The 20,327-nt window shown below is 37.2% G+C and overlaps 1 protein-coding gene across 2 annotated transcripts in view; it reads right to left on the bottom strand.

The window, feature by feature from the left end:
• ASXL3 (ASXL transcriptional regulator 3) overlaps positions 1-20,327 on the bottom strand; it is a gene marked incomplete at both ends in the record, with an annotated part of 172,526 nt that overhangs the window by 122,477 nt on the left and 29,722 nt on the right. The window contains one exon of one of the 2 annotated variants that reach the window (XM_082668052.1): positions 18,247-18,333. In XM_082668052.1, the coding sequence (XP_082524178.1) occupies positions 18,247-18,333 (87 nt within the window). The remainder of the gene's footprint in view (positions 1-18,246; positions 18,334-20,327) is intronic. The other variant, XM_082668053.1, reaches the window with a different exon arrangement.

Here is a 20,327-nt window from a genome sequence, read left to right as displayed (position 1 = left end):
TCCAAACTTCATCTAAAGATGTAAATAAGTATTTAGTAAAATCCACATATATTACTAGTTAAGCAGAACACAAAAATTCACCACGTCTTCAGTCACAGCACTATGTTATACATGAAAGGCAATGGTAAGCTGAGGTTCCACACAGAAAAGCTTGCAGACACATTTAAAAGAATAAAAAGCTTTTATAAACAGTAAACACCTGGTATCGGTCTTCAACTGTTGTCTCTCCTCAGATAACTACTAACTACCTGATCGGCTTCCATGCACTGGTCCTTCTAGTTTCCTAGGGTCCAATGTGGGGTATCATTACTTCAATTTCCAAGCAGAGAATGAACAAATGTCCAAACATAGAGATAAAATTTGAAATTCGAAACCTCTTCATCCCATAAATGCTACACATTTGATGATCGTAAAATTGTTCCTTTTGTCACTTGGCTTGTTAAACTGAGTTTTAAGAAAACTCTGGAAATTTTCAAAATAAATGTTATGCTAGTACATTCCTATGTCTCTCATTTCCTCCTTGATTTGTTCATGCCTTCTAATAGGCATGGTCTTTCTTCTTCTTTTTTATTCCTTTGGGACCCCCTCTTGAAGTCTAACATTTGCCTGGGGCTTAACATTTGACTGGATGGAAAGACTGAGCTTTGGAACCAGCCAGATCCAGGCTCAAATACCAGAGCCTCCACTTATAATTGTGTGAAGTTAGGCAAGATACCTAACTCCTCTCAGCATCAATTTCCTCATCTGTAAAATGAAGAAATAACACCCACTTCTCAATGTTACCCTGTGGATTAAATGAGCTAAAAAATAGAAACTGCTTGGCTCAGTGCCTGACATGATCAGTTACTGCATAAATGTTAGTTTCCTGCCCTTTTGCCAAAATGACAGTCAACAGACAGTTCTGATGATATTTACAGACACACACATCTGTTTGTTCTTTTCCGTTCTTTACCTGTATTCTACTCCTAATCCTAATAAACTTCCCCCATGTTCAACACTCAGCAAAGCTTTTCATTACCGTAAAGGAAAATAACTGAAATAATATTACATAAATAAATAACAGCAAAGAGGAGGTACCACATTTCTAAAGAACATGTTCAAAATTGAAGAAACTCTGGCATAGTCTCTCTAAAAATGTAAAATGCCTGAGCAGTTTAAGGAGAAGGAGAGGCAGTATTTACTCAAAAGTGCAACTCAATTTGATTCTTAGTAAAACAGGATTAGAATATCGAAGTGCTCTCCGTGAAGATAAAGCAAAACATTCACTGGGAAAATCAGCCATCACCAGAAAGAATATTTATTAATGTAGTCAGACTGCTTAAAAGGGCCCCAAGCAGAAGGGTGAACAAGCAGACTACAACTTCAGCAAGAAAGATCATGGAGATGCAGTCAGTGTTCACAGGGAAGAAGGCTCCGGATATATACCAGAAAGGAAAATAAAACTCTTCTATCTAATGTTACCATAGGATTTTTGTGTGCAGATGAATTTGGAGTCAAAATATGGCCATAGTTTACACAAACTGTAATTCAGATAGAGAAATCAGAAAGCACAGCAGGGCCTCCCAACTTTACACTTTCCAACAAGTCACACTTTCTCAGTTTCGATTCTAATCTGCACTGTCACACGGACAAAACAAAAATAGCGTATGTGAGCGACACCAATCTGAGAGCCACCCTCATAACCTTCTTCACAGTCATTCAAAATCACTGCCTGGCCTCCAGGTGGCCAGTTGTCTCCTCAAACCCACTAAACGTGAACCGGGGAATGAGTGACAACGACGGGGTTCCTCCATACGGGGGGACCCTCGATGTCCCTTTGCACCCAACATCACTAGCTGGTACCTACCCGGAAGGAATGAACGGAACCACTCCAATGCAATCCCAGCCACTCCTGCTAGTTCAAGCATTCGGTTCAGCATCACCTCATGACCAACACGAAAGCAGCTGAGGCTCTAATATAATCATCATGGAAAGGTGTCCCAAATCCTTCATTCGAGGAAGATCCTTCATACACACCAACGCTGTCTCCAAGCCATGCCGGGGTCTGAAACCAGACTGGAAAATATTATATATGTGTATATATAGTAAAACTCCCACAACCCACTCTTCTACTATGTCACATTTATTTACAGCTGCTTAACCCCTCCTGAATATATATAGCCTTCTCAAGGTGAAAATATGAACATTCAAGGAAAGATCCTTTCCATAGTAGAAGGGAAACTGAAAGTATATGAAGACCTGGTGCTGCCTGGTAAGGTAGTTGAGGTGGTCCCAAATGGAACATACTTTGTCCTGAAGGGAAAAGAGAAAACACGATATTGGTTTCCAAGGCTAGTCTTCGAAACTTGGTATATAGGATCAAACTCTTCCGATGTTTACAAAACAAAAAACAAAACAAAGCAGAAAAACCTTGGCTTTTTCAGGAGATGGGAAAGCAACGCCAGATTAACCACTGAAGCTTTGTTTGGTATTACCAAAGTGCCTTCTACCTCCTGAATCCCACTGGGGGTCACCACTTTCGTAATCCTAACTACCATTGCCTGGACTGCATTACTAGACTCTACTGATGCAGGAGCTCTACGCTGACTGCCCTTGCTCACTGTGCAGACACAGGCAGCAACCTTTAAGTGAATAACAACTTCGAATGGTAGGAATAATTTAAAAAAAAAGATCAATGGGCCCCAACAGCTATTATATGTTAAAGAACAAGAACAAACCAACTTTAAAAATACCAATTTTCCTTCTCACTTCTAAATGAATAGGCTTCTTAGAAACAAAGTGACATTATATAGAGTTTTCAAAGTTTAACCAGAGAATTCACTATTTTTATCTTCTTGAGACTTCTGTTAGAAGATTTAAGACTATATATTTCCTTTTGGCTTGCCCCTTTCTCCTGAACTAATGTAATACTGAAAACTAAAACTTTCAATCCCCGTGCAAAATTTTACTAAGTTTCTCAATTTCCAGAGTGTGTCTAAAATAAAATCAATTGGGTTAAATCACTGCAGCAATATTTTCTATGTGCTTACCCTAAAATATTATCTTCATCAAGCAAATGGCTATCTATATGAGTGTTCATCACATATAATTCCATTTTAAATTAATAGAATTGTCTTCTAATCTCCATTTCATTTACTCTACTGGCCAAACTCATCCCATCCTTGCCAATTACTAAAATGAAAAAGTTTGGTAATGTCCTTCGGGGGTACTATTTCCTCTACCCACTCAGTATATACTTTGCTTCTCAAGTCAATTATTCCATTGATGTCAAATATCCAGAAACTGTGTAGATAGGTTTGGACCTGAGATTTATACCAAACATAATACTCATTATGTTTTTCTGGACACTCTCCACTAACTTCACTGCATCTGGTAAAAAATGACATGTCTCTCATAAGGAAAATGCTGAATGGATCACCTGGGCTAAGGACCCAGAAAATACTACACTGAAAGGAATAGATCACTTGATTGCTCAGCTCAAGCTTACAGTCCTCTTGGTGCTTAGTAACATACAATGCTTTTCCTCCTAAACTTTTAAGTCCTCGTGTTTGACATATTGACCCTCTGTTGCATAACTTGTGGGTCTGGCCAAGTGCAATGAGTATAAGAGTCTTCCCAAACCATCCCTTTTACAGATATCAGCTAACAATGTCTATGAGTAATATATGTTCAGTCAAATAAATACCCGCTGAGATGTCTGCCATGATCTAGGAACTATACAGGATATACAAACATGAGTAAGATATGTCACTAACTGTCTAGGAATCCATACTTTAGTTGGGAGAAAAACATATAAACTAAAAGAACTGTGATAAAGATACATTAAAAACCACCCTTATAAAAGAAGGGACCATATTTCTGCCTGGGAATTGAGGGGAAAGTATCCAGGGGAGAAAATCTGCATCTCAAATAATGAATAGCTATTACGGTGGTAGTGATAGTAATAACCAACAGAAGCTAAGGCATTAGCATATATGTAATTTACAAAATCTTGGAAATCAGATCACTACTCAAAAGTAAAATATATTCTATCCTATAGTATTTAGTTTACAGACAGCAAAACTATTTCAGTATAATGGAAAACTCCCAGTATAACATGAACATTCAATAAATACTAAAGTCAAAACTCTGAGAACCTTAATGACAGAAGCACACAAATAATGATGTAGATTTTCCCAGAAATTAATCATTTCCTACATATTTAAATGCAGACCTCCTCAGAGACAGCGAAGTGGTTTTGTTTACTAAAGTCTCTTCTCCAAAATTTCATTTTGCGTATTTGAAGCGTCTCAGATTTCAAACAAAATTTGGATGAGAGTACAAATACACAGGACTCTGAGACACATCGTTTTCCCTCAAAACATACAAATTAGATAATTAATAGGAGGCACTGTCAGGATATGACATTTTAACACACATAAGTTTGGAGAGTGGAAAGGCAGAAGAAATACTACACCTATACTGTACATTCAAAAGGCTAAAGTAACCCAAGTATGAGAGCTAGCTAGAGAAAGGCACCTTCCAAGTTACAAATAAGATCGTCCTCAAAGCATTTCATGTAATGAAAAACAATTTACCCACTGGTACATTGCAAATCGGGAAAATCCCTGATCCTAGAATCCCAAAATTAGTCATCGGCAGATATCATATTAAAAACAATTCAGGCTCTGCTTCATCAAGTAACAATGGTTTTAAATCTAACCACTGAATCTGAGTTAAGAACACAAACTAATTAGAATCCCTTTCCTAACTTCTCATAAAATTTTAGATTAAAGATTATGTATTAAATCATATCATATACTTCTTATTGAAACGTGACTCTTTTGGCATCAGTGTGCCAAAAGGCTGCTGTGGAATATCTTAGAATACAAATTTGACTTGATAAGCCATTCAATCTTGATTAATTTTTCCAAAGTCCTACTAATGCAACAAAGTGTGAAATCTCACGAATCAAGTATACAGTTGATGGTACATTTTAAAAATTATTTTTTCCTCATTTCAGCCCTACCATGCAGATAAAGAGCTATAATTTTCCCTATTTCACTGGAGAGAAAAGACAAAAAAAAAAAAAAAGAAAGAAAGAAAAGAAAAGACTGAGTGATTTATCCAGGATAACATATTATGTTGGAACTAGAAACAGAGCTGGAATTCAAATTTCCATTCAGAAAATATCATGAGCCTATTGCATAAAGGGCACCATGGGGAAGAGAAGATCAATGAGACATAAACTCTACCATTAAGGAAAGTGCAGTCCTATTATAGCAAGAGGAAATTTGAGACAGTTTATTGGATACAACAAAGGAACACACATATTATGTTATAAATGAATAGCAAGGATAAAATGATGAACTAAAGCTAGAGTTAGAGAACCCTTCACTGAGGAGGTGGTATATGACATTTGAATTGGCTTTGGAGTGGGTGGGTAGAGGACAAGAAACAGTGAAGGTCATTAACAGGCTGAGTAGAGTCAGAGAGACTTGGAAATCTATGCTAATATTTGCATCAAGTTAAATATATAAGTATTTTCTCAAATGTCACAAAATTATAATACATATTTAACCTAAATCAAGCCTAAGCATGAGATTTAACTTAAAAATAGATACAGCAGAGACTGGTAGTTATTCCCCAGTAACTACCTTTCCCTACCTCCCGCTTTTTAGCTGGGAACCAGCCTCCTGCAACAGACTATACTCTCCAGCTTCCAGTTCAGCTAAGTGCAACTATGTATCTGGCCAATGGGACATGAGAAAAATGGATGTGCTCAAGGCTTAGAACAGAATATATCTAAAGAGGGACTGTGTCTGCCTCTTCTTCCACCTGCTGCTTGGAACATGGACTTGGTGGCAAGTCATGTTAGACCATGGGATGAGGACAAAATACTAGGGACAACAGAGCAACACGACAAAAGGACCCTGGCTCCTTGGATATTCTGATATAACAAAGCTATCTTATCATTCCTGGGACTCCCCACCTTCAGACTGTAATGTGAGAAATGAACTTTAATTTAACCACTTATTTTGGGACTCCATGACACCCATGCAAACCTATACACTAGCTTATGTAAACACCTGTGCTATAAAATAAATACAAATCCCAAGTATATTCTTGGACCTCAATTCTCAGAACTTGAGAAAAAAAATCTGAAAATATTTCATGGCAAAGGATTTATTATAATCAGCAATATGCAGCTGTTGTAATAGGCTTTCAAATCTATTTTTAAATTTTAATCTATATGACAACCCTAAACAGGGGAAAGGTCAGAGATCAATATTATCATATTAAAGGTGAAGAATAAAACAGCGGATCAGGAATTCATTACAAAAAATCTTTGACAGCTCCAAATTGTATTGGGTTTCACTTTATTTAATCCATAAAATATTCATTACATATATTTCATACTGTATTGATATACTGAAGATCCATTTATAAGGGAAAGTCAAATGAGTTATTCATGCCAGAAAAAAGAATCAGTAAATGAATACTAGATTTTTACTGTAAGTGCACACTAGTTGACAATGTTTTCATTTACCCATTGGACTTCTCAGGCCACTCAATTTTATTGTGATTACATTTAAATATTGCTGTTCATGTTTTTACAGAGAACAGAGGAAAATTTAATAAGTAAACATAAATTAAATATATTATCATGGTGTGAATGAAGAAACAGAACAGGCTGCAAGAGTCCAGAGGGAAAATCTGAAAAGAGAAAATGGGGGCTGGATGGCCTGTGTGCATCAAATTGTCTGCAGGCGAATCTATTCGCCCTTGCTTCACAAATTACTCATATTACAGACATTCTAAAGAATAACTGGATTAAGCATATTCAATAAAGTGATCCATGGCACTGTGTCTTACTGAGCTCACTGGCTGTCTACATCAGCCCACAGAGGCAGGAATGCAAGGCAGCCACAACCCCTTCCCTTGTTCTTCTCATAATTCTCCTTTGGGCAAGGTCTTGATGGCAACCAAAAGCCAACGAGGCCAGAACCAAGAACACTTGATAACCATCAGAAGTACAAATTACAGTACAATCTCTCTTGCATCCCTAACTCCTGCCAAAACATGTACTATTGGAGGCAAATCAAACCAGATAATAAAGGGTGACTGGATCAACGAAAACCCATCACTTCAGGAAAATCAATTGAAAGACATGTCTCTTCAAATAGTACCTTAGAATAGAAGATTTATCTACTTTTCTTCTCTTTTTATGGTTTGTCCTTCACTTACTACTGAGCTTTTGCACATTCTTTTGCACTTCTCAAATTCTGAAATGATCACCCTCTTCTAAGTTAAAGATGAGTCACATATTTACTAGCCATTCTTTAGACTATCCCACTAGCAACAACTTATTCCAAAAAATATTCATGAATGCCATTTTTCTACATTAGCAACCAGTAGGACACCCTCAACAAATGCAAATTAAGCAACAAATTGAAAACTAATCATTGTACAAATGTTGTATTTCACTCAGACTGGTTAGAGAGGAATGAAGTCATGGATTCAGCCTATCTGCAGTGGTCTGATGGAGAAAGTGCTCTACCCAGACATTTTACATCTGTCTTTTGTAAAAATAAGAAATAAAAATAAAAAGGAAAGAGTGGTATTCTTCTGTCTCCCAGAGGAAATACAATGGATGGATGAGATGAGGAAGGATGGGTAAGTGGTCATGATACAGATTACCAATAATAGTAAAGTTTATCTGATTATTCTCCGCTTAAGAAAATGTCCTAAAGAACGCAGTAATGCTGGTTGGGACGCTACTTATCTGTTAATTTGTACCTTTTTTCCTTTCCCTAGATGCATATCTTAAAAACAGGACAATGTTAATAACAGCCTCCTCTACCCCCCACCTAAGCATCGTTTAATCAGTCTCATCTATTTTCATTCAGTTATTTCATAAAGGTAGTAACTGCCACTCTCTAAAACTGCCTTTTGTTAGCAATTAATGCTTTGACTGGTCACAGTTAGCCAGTTCCCCAGAAACAATCTATAAGTCCAATATCAACAACAAAACAGTGAGAGTCCTACAAAGTCCTTGGTTCTTCCATTACTGAAAGTATGTTTCCCACCCTTACAGCATCACCTTCTAAATAAAACAGTAAGAAGCTACAATTCAAATATATCTTGCTGCTATCCATAAGCCCAAATCTTCACTAAAGATCATCTTTCTCATGTTGGACAAGCATAACAGTGAAAGTTTGGGAAAGGCTTTGTACCTTCCAAATCTGGGTTATGGAAATGGAATTTTTAAAAATATTTCAACCCTATTTACAAATAGGCTATAAATCGAGAGTCTCAACACACCTATCTAAAGGCTAGACTTTCATCTCAGTGAGTAATATATATATAGACAATCAACAGTTAGCCAGAAAAGCTGCTAAGGGGGTGGGGGAGTATTTATTCGATAGAATCATATAAACAATACTTTTAAAATCAAAATAGTATTAGGTTCAGGCTACAAATATTTCAAAAGGTTAAATGCAATTGATTCTGAATCAGACATCAAATCCCAGATATGTCACTTGCTAGCTGCATGAACTATCCCAAGTTACTTAATCTCATCTGCCTCAGTTTCCCTATCTGTAAAATGGTAAATACGATATCACTTTTTTAAAAAGATAATTCATGTAAAGTCCTTAGTATTGGGTCTAGTGTAAGTAAATGATAAAAAAAAATAGGTATTCTTTTAATCAGCAAGCCCCCACTCATTAATCTGCTTGACATACTGCATAAAGCATGGTATCTCAGCACCAGGCGAAATAAATGACTGAATACAAAGATCTGTGTCCCTAATCTTAATGAGCTTGTATTTGTGATGCAAAGACAACACTTCCTGTTACGTTAGAATATCATATATTCTATTAAGAATTCAAGAGAGAATTTAGAAAGTCCTAAGTTTAATTTTTTTAATAAAAATAAAAAAGCCATTATGTACTAGGCTGAGGACATACTCCACAGAGGAGAGGTTAAAAGACGTAAATGAATGACTCAGAGAAGGGTCTGGAACTACGCTGTTAAACCTTCAAAAGGAGGAACTTCACTTTACTCATCTATTAATCCAGCAGCTTCCACAGTCTCAAGAACATAGCATGTACTTAATAAATGTTAATGGAATGAAGACATGCCTTAAAGCTTCCACAAAACCCCCAGGACTTTACACACTGAGCAAAAAGGAGACACTTAATCGGTATTTAATTGATTAACTTCTACATGTCCACACTTGTTTTCCTTTTTCTGATGTTCTCTCATTTGACTAGTAAGCACCTGGGAAAAGCTCTACCCACACACCTGAGTACCCTGAACCTGGCCAGTAGATGGTTGCCAACAAACTGAAGAGAGAGCAGAGCCCAAACGCAAGCCTTGCGCAGCACCTAAAACAGGACTTAACTTTTTTAAAAAAAGTTGATAAAAATCATCTGAATTTCAGACAGAATTATCTATTTGATTCTGCATAAGGCATCTCAGGAGGTGTAGGATAAATAGTCCTTAATTGTCCTGAAAGAGCTAGGACTTATTCTTTAGGAATTATGCACTTGTAGCTTTTAGAAAACCTGGCTTAACAAAATGTCATATTTTTTTCCCCTCTGAGAACAAATCAACTATAAAAAGAAGTCCCCATGTCAGCATATCAACAGTTTTGCATTTGAATTATGTTGTCAAGTTCAAAACAATGAAGTGAAACTTAAAATCATTTAGGCATGTGGCAATTAAGAGCACAAGCAATGAAATAAGGAGATAAGGAGAAAAACACCACCTAGAAAAAAAATTAAATAATACCACCCCAGTTAAATGCCTATTTCTCCCCAAAGATCTTAACCTGCACAGGATACTTAGAAAGACTCACATACAATGTAATATTATATCCATTTCTGCTCCTATTCCTGCACTGAAATATTTATAGAGTGCTCAGTATTTCTGGAGTAAATTATACCTAGCTCTCAATAAAGCTGAAATCACCTAAATTACCGTTTTTGTTCAATTATTTGGAAGGATGGAGAAAGGAAGCTTGACAGAATAAAAAGTTGTATTAAGAAATGGCCATTTCACAGCTATAATTGCATACCTTAGTGAATATTGATGCCTTGAGGGTTATACGCAATCACCACAGCTATTTTTACCAAAGCCTTCAAATAAAATCCAAATCAATTTATGTTATGTGACTCTACACATTATATTTGGACACGAAACATAAGCCAAGTATTCTATCGGTTTATATGTTAGGAATAACATATGAAAACACGTATGAGGAGTATGTAAAAACAGAAGCACAGTACAGTGTTAAGCATATTGTTATGAATACCTTCTAAGTTGAATCAGATACTCAAAATTCTAGAAAAATTCTATGGTGTGCCACGAACTCTGGAAATGTAAAGGTCCAAATTCTTTTTTTAAAAAAATAAAGTTCCAAATTCCGAATCACTGTTGTAGACTGAATTTTTGTGTCTCCCCCACCCCAAGTCTTATGTTGAAGCCCTAGTGTGGCTATATTAGGAGATGGGATCTCTAAGGAAGGTATTAAGGTTGAAAGAGGTCCTAAGGATGGAGGCTTGATCTGATAGGTGCAGTATCCTTATAAAAAGAGACACTGAAGAGCTTTCTCTCTCTCTCTCCACATAAACACCCAGGAAAGCCCATGCGAGGACACAGTGAGAAGGTGGCTGTCTGCAAGCCAGGAAGAGAAGCCACAGCAGAAACCTATCCTGCCGGACACTGATCTAGGATTTCTAGCCTCCAGAACTAGAGAGAAATGTGAGAACATACACTTCTGGTGTTTAAGCCGCCCAGTGTATGATGATTTGTTATGGCAGCCTGCGCAGACTAACCAATCGCTGTTATTATAACTTCAAGCTGGGAACCAGGAGGAGTCCTATTGCAAATTTCGTACATTAGTTTGAGGCATTCTACCTGAAAAGCGCTCCCTCCCCATTCGGCAGTCCTTTTACGGAACAAAGTGAAAACTGCCAGCAGAGGGCGCAACACACACACACACACACACACACACACACACACACACACACACACACACACACACACACACACACACACACACACACACACACACACACACACACACACACACACACACACACACACACACACACACACACCCCATAGTTCATGAATGTCTCGTGGGCTCCACTTCTACTTTCCAAATTATGAAAAGATTATGGGGGAGATTCCACAGCAAAAGGCAAGTACAGTTGACCCCTGAGCAACATGGGAGTTAATTTGCATATAATTTATTGTCAGCCTTTCATATTTGTGGTTCCTCCACGTCTGCAGATTCATCCAACCACAGACTGTGTAGTACTGTAGGATTTACTATTGAAAAATATTCGTGTATAAGTGGACCCACAAATTTCAAAATCCCAAGTTGCTCAAGGGTCAGCTGTAGTCAACTGTGGCCCCAACATCAGATGCTTGACTACAAAGGCTTTCAAGTTGCCCAAGTCCAGGTTGATTAGGGTTGTGCTGAGGGGCTGAAATCTGACCTTGTAGGGTAATATTTCACACAATTATTTTCTAACTCAGAGAATGCTTTCACAGTAATATATCACCTTATCATCCCCTGAAGAATTACCTCAATCACTATGTCACTATAAAAAAAAGTAACTTTAAGTTTAAAAAAAGTTTAATTATGATACATCAGTTGCTTTTTAAACAATTAGTGATATCTATGTATAAATTATGAATACTTATTTAATCAGTTTTATACCATTTAATTTAAAACTAATTAATTATGCACAAAGCATATAATACCAACAAACAACATTTTAAGTGACATATTTTGGGAAGAACCAAATGTGTATAAAAATGACCAGATTAGAAATTCCAAATCTCATCTAAATGTAAGGTATAATGTATGCATTCACCATTCACATCATAAACCCTACATAATCAGAATATCATGCATTTATTCAGATACCATGTGACTAGGAAAAAAGTACATGCTTGATTTCCTCTAATTATATCCAAACATACAACTGACAATAGCTTTTGATTCATAGCTTATTAGGCACAATATATTCTCTGGGATATTTTGGACTATCAGTTAAAAAATGCTACTATAAATGGGGTAATGTTTGTTTGAGAAAAAAATAGATTTAAAAAGCGGGAGACCAGGTTTAAAGAGAACAGATAAGAAGATGCTGCATTAATCTAGTTGAACAATTTTAAGTGCAAAGAATAAATGGCAAAGAGTAGGGATTCAGAGAAAGAAAGATGTAGTTAGGACACAGAATTAACACTACACAAGAGCCAACTGGCCATGGGGGCGGGATGGGAGAAGAGAGTTAGGAATGACCCTGATTGAGATTTCTAATCTGAGTAATGACAAGTAAAAGTTTATGTCAACCAAGAGATAAATTATTCTAAAGGCTTGCTTACACACACTCATGTATACACACCTAATATACACACATAAATACATGCAGATTCCCCTACAATTCTGGTTAATAACACCATTGTTTCATTCATCCCTCTCTAAGGATGAATCCCTCACACCATTTACACAATGAGAAAATTAGACGTTAGCAAATGGCAAGGATGACACCATGAGTTTACACTGTAATTCTAAAATGCCCCAACACAAACAAACGAGACCACAGTTTCAGTATGAAAGAAGCAATGGGAACATGGAGTCTGGAGATAAGAATTGATTTTGCAGTTGAAATTATTTGTGTTTCTTTCTTATCTTTAGACAAAACATTTCAGCAGCGAGAAAGAATCATCTCCTAAAGTGCTAATTAGAAACGTAAATCTCACCAAGAGAAATGCCAAGAAATTTTATTGTTTGTCACTATACATGGTAATGGAATTTTCTGACAGTTTATCCCCCTAGAAAAATCTTTAATAAACCACAGTACAAAGTGGAGATCCTAATTTCAGCATATCATGACAGAGGCTGCAAAACAGAAATCATGAAAGACCTTAAGACAAGTAGCTTAAAACACATTTATTCTAAGAATTACCAGGGGAATAAAAAGTTCTCATTGATACCGGCATAATTACAAAATCTTGGGTTGTCAAGTGCACGCTCCACATTGCAAAATCAAAAATATGTCAATAAATAATACCAAGCACGAGAGAGATTGTTTATAAGCCTTTACAAATGTCCCTACTGTGATATGTAATCATAGATTGCTGCTCTATAAATGGTCAATGAAATCTAACATATATTATTTTTAAAGTAAGGCATCTATAGTATTGTAAAAGTGTACCTTATAAATATTGCCCTGCCCCCAACCCAACAGAGGGTTTTTTAATTGCTCTGCGATATTTTGGCCTTTATTTCGTGACTGCCTCACCTCCATTAGAAAGCAATTCACCTATTATCAAGTCATATGACAACTATATCACAATTCTTGCTACATTAATAACAGGTATCCTGTGATAATAATGCCCGGCACATAAGAAATTATCCCCACTGATAAATGGCTGCTCTGCTCTTGCTAGGTAAGTGCTACAGACCTCACTCCTTGACCTTGCTGCCCCGGGTGTGTCACTAAAACAGAGCACATATTTCTTTGAAAGCATCACTTCAAAAATTACATGAGCAGAGAAAAACATATCCTCAGGCATCAAAACTCCCTCAGTCCTCTTTGTAAAGGAATTATAACTTCTGAATAAGCAAACCAAAAACAGAAAGGCAGAATTAGGACAACCCCCAGAGTCCTTCTCTTTTTCTATGGACATATGTTTAATTACTGCAGACAAGGCTATAGTCTACAGTAGCACCCTCTCTCCCTGAGGAAGTGGGAATGTTTAGCCAAGCAGTCCAAACAGGCATATCAAATATCCATCCATAAAAGCCGCAGTCTGGAATATGCACATTTCTATCCTCTCTATGCAAGCAACACGGTTCTTTGATTGATTATAAGATTCTGATCATCTGAAAAGCCTTCCAAATAGCAGTGTCTTATCAGTCGTTGACAACTCATAAACACAAAGTAACAGAAGCCTGGAAATACTCAGAATCAGTAAAGCAAGTACAATATAGAGGGACCAGAATAAAATTATATTGACAAAAATCTTCTATCTTATTATATAGAAGGGAATTAAAACTTACCAAATATATTTTTATTAAAAAAATTTCTAGGAAATCATGCCATGCTCATATTATTAATTTTTTCCCAACAAAAGCCGTACGTCCTTCTGACAATTTATTTTATCTATATACCTTTTTGTAAACCACACAGAGAGTACTTATTTCAGTCTGGCTTTTCCAAATAGAGTCTAATCATATACTACACATTCCATCAATAACTTGAAGAAGATACACAGAACATGATGTAAAAAGCTGTCCTCGTTTTATCCTGTCTACATGAAAATTATGCAATCTACAGTGTCACTGGAAAAGAGGAAAAGGTACCATAAAATGTCAAGAATTTTATCTCAGTCAAATAAATTAACAATATCACATATACTGAACACATTCAAATACTCATATCAGCTTTGCCAAAATTATTGGTTTAATTTTTATTGTAAGTTACAAGTTTAAACCAGAGGCACCTACAGTATATGAAAACAGGCAACAGCACAATAACCTTCCTCAAGTTCACAGCTAATCTGCCAGAGGCTACTGGCATGCATCTATTTAATGGAATTCCCACAAAGCTGGTAGATTCCTTTTGATTAAAACAAACAATTAGAAATAGGATGAAAAATACAACTTGTAATGTTAAAAAGAAGCTTCTAACTCTAAATGCAAGACAAAAATCATCACTAAGGACCAGCAAGTTAACATCCTGAGGAAGATTATTTACTCAACAAATATTTACTGAGTATCTTCTGAGTGCCAGGAGTGTTGGGTACCCTGCCCTTAAGGAGCTCACAGACCAGTGGGAAGACAAACAAGGACAAATTTACAGTCCAGTGAGGTCAGTGTTACAGGAGATCTGCCTGACACACAGAATGAAGGGCCACCACCCCCCCCCAACCCAGTATTTGAAACAAATGGTGTTATTTTATTTTTTATTTTTATTTTCTTGTGCAGTACGCGGGCCTCACTGTTGTGGCCTCTCCCGTTGCGGAGCACAGGCTCCGGATGCGCAGGCTCAGTGGCCATGGCTCACGGGCCTAGCCGCTCCGCGGCATGTGGGATCTTCCCGGACCAGGGCACGAACCCGTGTCCCCTGCATCAGCAGGCGGACTCTCAACCACTGCGCCACCAGGGAAGCCCCAAATGGTGTTATTTTAAAACAAATGGCATTGGAATGATGATGGATAAGGGGCCAATCTTCTCTTTTCCAGAAATGCCAGGCACAGTGGTGGACTGTTTGGGGGAGGGCCACTAACATGACCTCTCATTCATAGAGACCACTGGAAGGTTATGGACACATCAGTAACTTTCACATTCACTCCCCTACAGTTAATCAGGCATATCTGAAAGCCTGCACATCTTGAAAAACACATCATTAATAAACATCTAGAAATGAAACAGCTATGTTTGACCTTATGATGATGGAATTTCTAAATGTAACTTTACTTGAGATACAGTTACACTGAATTTACTCAGCTACCATAAATACTTGGAAAACATTTAAGAATTTGGAAGGTAGCAAAAGAGTACATTAAGCAGGCAAAATAAATGTCAGAATCTGCTCCCTAAAGCAATACACACAACAGGTAGGAAAGCTGAAACTCACTCAGAATCTACATACTACTTTTATTTTTTTTACTTATTTTTTTATTAGGGTATAGTTGTTTTACAATGTTGTGTTAGTTTCTACTGTACAGCAAAGTGGAATTCCCTGTGCTATACAGCAGGTTCTTATTAGTTATCTATTTTATACATACTAGTGTATATATGTCAATCCCAATCTCCCAATTTATCCCACCCTTCCACTATTTTCATTTTAGAGATGAGTCTAATAAGCAAACTAGACAACAAGGGGGGAGTAGTCACAGATATACCAGCCATAAGTAACTGTCACAACTGACAGGAGGGAGAATTCAAAGAAACAGAAAGAAATGAGAACATAAAATGCATATTCCGGAGCCCTTTGCACAGAGCTCATTTTACAGAGTAGAACTTAAAACAGAACTATGCTCTTTCTTTGCCTGGTCCCTTTCCTATTTAACTTGTGAATTCCTTGCAGGTACTTTCAATAGTCCTATACGGGTTCATCAGTACTTGTAACAACAAACATTTTTTTTTTTTCTTCACAGGAGGACACAATAACGGGGGAGGGGATGAAGAGGGAGGGTTGTATTTAGAGGAACAGGGTATGTTTTCCTTTTCAACGTTCTCACTCTTTAAAGAAGCTGCTTTGAGTTTTGTTAACATACACTTAAAGCCCTTTAATATACCATTCTGGGAAGACCAGCATCTTGAAAAAAATACGAAAAATGTTGTTACAATGATAAGTGTAATTAAGATGCTGTTCATGGCCACGGTACAGGGGTTTTATATCTCAAGGTACATAATAGTTGATAGTGGCCTAGTCACTCCTCTGGAGAAGAATATCATGATGAACAAACTTCAAATGTCTGCTTATAGGAGAAGCTTTTTATGCCTGCATTCTCAGGTTCCTCTGGCTCAGAGCCCACATCTGACAGGAGCTGAGATCTCTAGATTTTTACCCCATTTTTTTCTTTTGGCTGTCGCACAACCATTTCCAGTGCTTTCTAAATGGCATAAATATTTTCAGGGTTTCTGACAGGCAGTAAGGGGAAAATTAATTTCCACGTGTCCCCATTTTGTTCCCTAACTCCTCACACTGACGTCTGGCTTAGAAGCAAGGATCCCCTTGAATAGCGCTTAGGCTCTGTCAGCAACTTCCCTCCACAGTGTTACCTCCACGTTGTGGAGGAACAATGATTGCAAACAGGGTAGTTACATTAGCTCAGGCTCTTTCTTCAGAACAGGCAGAAACAGCCCCCAAAACAGAGATGAAAAACTGAGCCTAGGTATCCTCTACCCCACTAAATTGTGATGTTCATGGATCAAACTTGCAAGAGATGCATTTTAAACAGCTAGAAGCTGATGCGATTCACATGTTACAGTAATGGGAGTTACAGGTAATGCCAATTTTTTAGGAAAAGTTGGCCTCGAGAGGACGTTGATTTCTCTCAACAGGTTCTATCTCAAGATCAGATTCAAAAGGTAACTCAGCAGATTGTATTTTCACCAAGCTGAGACCACTGCCTTCTCAATGGTTTATAGGTAGACAACTTCATACAATTAAAAAAAATTCACTCTATGTAACAAGGATGAGTAGATACACATGCGACAGCCCTATGGTTATTTTACCCTGTAACAAACTTTTTTTCCTCCTTGAGTAATATTTATATGACCCTAAACTGCTGGATAAAGCCAAAACTGTAGCCAAAATTCATCACTAAATAAAAATAATCATCATAGATAAAATATAGTCTATCCATACAATAAAATATTATTTGGCAACAAAAAGAAATGAAGTACTGATTCATGCTACCACATGGATGGACCTTGAAAACATGATGCTAAGTGAAAGAAGCCAGTCACAAAAGGCTACATAGCGTATAGCTCCAATTATATGAAATGTCCAGAACAGGCAAAACCACAGACATAAAAAGTACATTACTGGTTGCTAGGGGCTGGAGGGAATAGGGAATTGGGAGTGACTGCTAAGGGGTATGGGGTTCCATCTCAGGGTGATGAAAATGTTCTAAAATTAGATAGCAGTAATGACTGCACAGCTTTGTGAATATACTGAAAACCAATGAATTGTACATTTTCAAAGGGCAAATTTTATGGTATATGACTATCTCAATAAAACTGTTATTTTTTTAAGGACTCAATAATTGATTAACGATGCTCCAAGTAGAGTAATTCTAAATACGAGGACTGAATTTTCAACCACATTCGTTGGCACTTTGAATTTTATCAGAGTGAGCTCATCTTATACCTTGGGATCTATCTATTAAGACTGTAAAACAGTTTCTCTTTCACTACTCACTTTCAGAAACAAAAGTCTCCTCTTACAAGAAAGAGAAAGATGAGTAACTCCAATTAGAGCCTAATTCACACAATGCTGCTCTTTGTTAATGAAGGACACTCTGTATCAATCTGTCTAATTTATTAAGCAAACAGGTAGTTCCAAGGAAATCTTGGGTCACCCAAATATTTGGTAGTCACAAAAGAATCTGCAGGTAGTTACTTAATTCACAATCATCTACAACATGAAAATCTAGATACCCCTATTACTTTGCAGTCAGTAGCAATTATTAATCAATGAAAACAGCAAATGTAAATATGAATACTGACCTTGTTTCTTTTAACCCTTCTTTCTGAATGACTTCCAATATCTGCTTTGCTGTCATTGGTGAGTTGGGGTGTTTTTCTAGTGCCTAAAAAAATAAAAATAAACGTAAGATTCCTAGATTACTGCATAGAAACATACAAGATGAAAATGTGTGTGAACCATGCAATGTTTCCTTAAAATTTTAAAAAGGCTGTTATGCCAAAATTAGGTTCCATCACACAGATCAGGTGTCCAAAGTGAGAACATAATTTTTTTTCTGGACATCTATGGCAATTTCTGCAACATATAGGGGTCATTCTGCAAAAATGTCACAAAGGCATACACACCAAAAAAAGAAATGTGAAACCTAAAAACACCAAGTTAATAAATGTATATAATTTCCTTTATTAAAAATTGCTGACATTTTATGGTTTAAGTCATGTTTTCAGGCTGTTAAAATGTTTCTTAAATTTCTAAGACCTTGGAAACATGAGCCTGAATACCACCAAGAGCAGAGAACAAAGTGCTGGTCAGAAATAACCTCACTGGATTCATATTTTGATCAACTTCTCTTGTATTAAAAAAAATAAATAAAAACCCTTCATGGCCAAAATGGAAAAAAGCATACAGAAACCCAAGTATCTCATTACAGTGTGTTTTCCAGTTCAGCTCAGTTTCCTTTCTTTTGCCTTTTCCAATTCATTTCAAGTAAATCCCTTCCTCTTCCCATTCAGCCCATCTCAGCTTTATGAACTGAGTCCTATTCTCTTTCTCTCCCCTTCTGTCCTACTTATTTTTGAGTGGAAGTGAACTTTTTTAAACAAAGTATGGGGAATATATGGGACATAGTTAATTATTTCCACAGGCATTAGACCATCAGCCCTGGAAAGCAAGCCCCTTTTATTTACCCAGGGACTTTACATGTAGTGAAATCCGTAAACAACGGTGCCCACACTGCTCACCAACAAGGTCTATAGGACCACCTCTGGGTACAAGAAACAAGTGTACACACATCTTCACAATGACTTCCTCCAAGGGTAGATGACACCTACTTAAATTTTCTGTACAGGAGCTTCTGCACAAGTCATGGCCCCCATGCAACTTAATAATTCTAGAGTCCTAATTTATGATTATTATGAATATTAGATCAGAATTCTCATAATTATTAAGAATTAACAGGGTCACTCTAAAAACTAAAAACTAAAAAGGCTTCCAATATGTTCAAAAGAGCTCTGTGATCTCTTCCACGATCAATGGCTAAATTTCAGCTAGGTCCCTAGCAAAGGTTCTGCTCCTCAAGGCCCTCCAGTGAGTTACATACACAGCCTGCCCTACCTCACCATTAGGGCCACTTTCCTGTTCTCCCCTTTCTAGTTCCCAGGAAATTTCCCCATTTTTTCCTAGTCTGGATCAGTCTCTTAGTTGCAGTTGGTAATTCTTTAAAGAATAGCGAAATAGGAGCTACACTGGAAAGAGAGTGTAGCAACAAGTATGTCACTAGGAAAGAAGGAAAAACTGTCCTCACAGAGGATGCTTTAGAGAGCTGAACTGTCAAGGGGGGAAGACACATAGGCATCGCTGTATAGGAAGAGGACTAAAGTGTAAAAACATTGGTTAAAAAAAAAGGCAAGAAGGAAACTGCATAATAGAGCTGAAAAGGGGAAAAGGTTAGGTCACAAAGAAAGGCAGGAAAGATACAGACATGAAAATGAAATAGTCGACAGAATTTTTAAAATAAGAAGAACTGTAAGTAGAACAGTGCATACTTATGACTTACTGAAAGGAGATGCTGTGGTCACATGGACTATATACGGGGTGGGTCTCACCCCAAATGATAGGCAATGCTGGGGACACTAATGGTCTCTCATAGAAGATATGGGCAGAAGGTCAGCAGACACAGACATACACAAGTAAGCAAGCAAGGAAGAAGGGAACTGGCGGGGAGAGACACGGGATGGCAGAAAGAGGGGGACAGAGGAGAAGGGAGAGAAAGGAGGAAAATTGAGCTGAACTGGGAATGTCAAAAAGGCAAACTGATTAAATCTAGAAAGGGCCGAAGAGGAAACTCCAGTGTACTGGGTAATGTTTTAGTGGAAAGTT

The sequence above is a fragment of the Grampus griseus genome, assembly GCF_964374135.1.
Source record: "Grampus griseus genome assembly, chromosome: 12".
NCBI lineage: Eukaryota > Metazoa > Chordata > Mammalia > Artiodactyla > Delphinidae > Grampus > Grampus griseus.
Note: the sequence above shows the minus strand (reverse complement) of the source record. Positions and strands in the feature narration are given on the sequence as shown.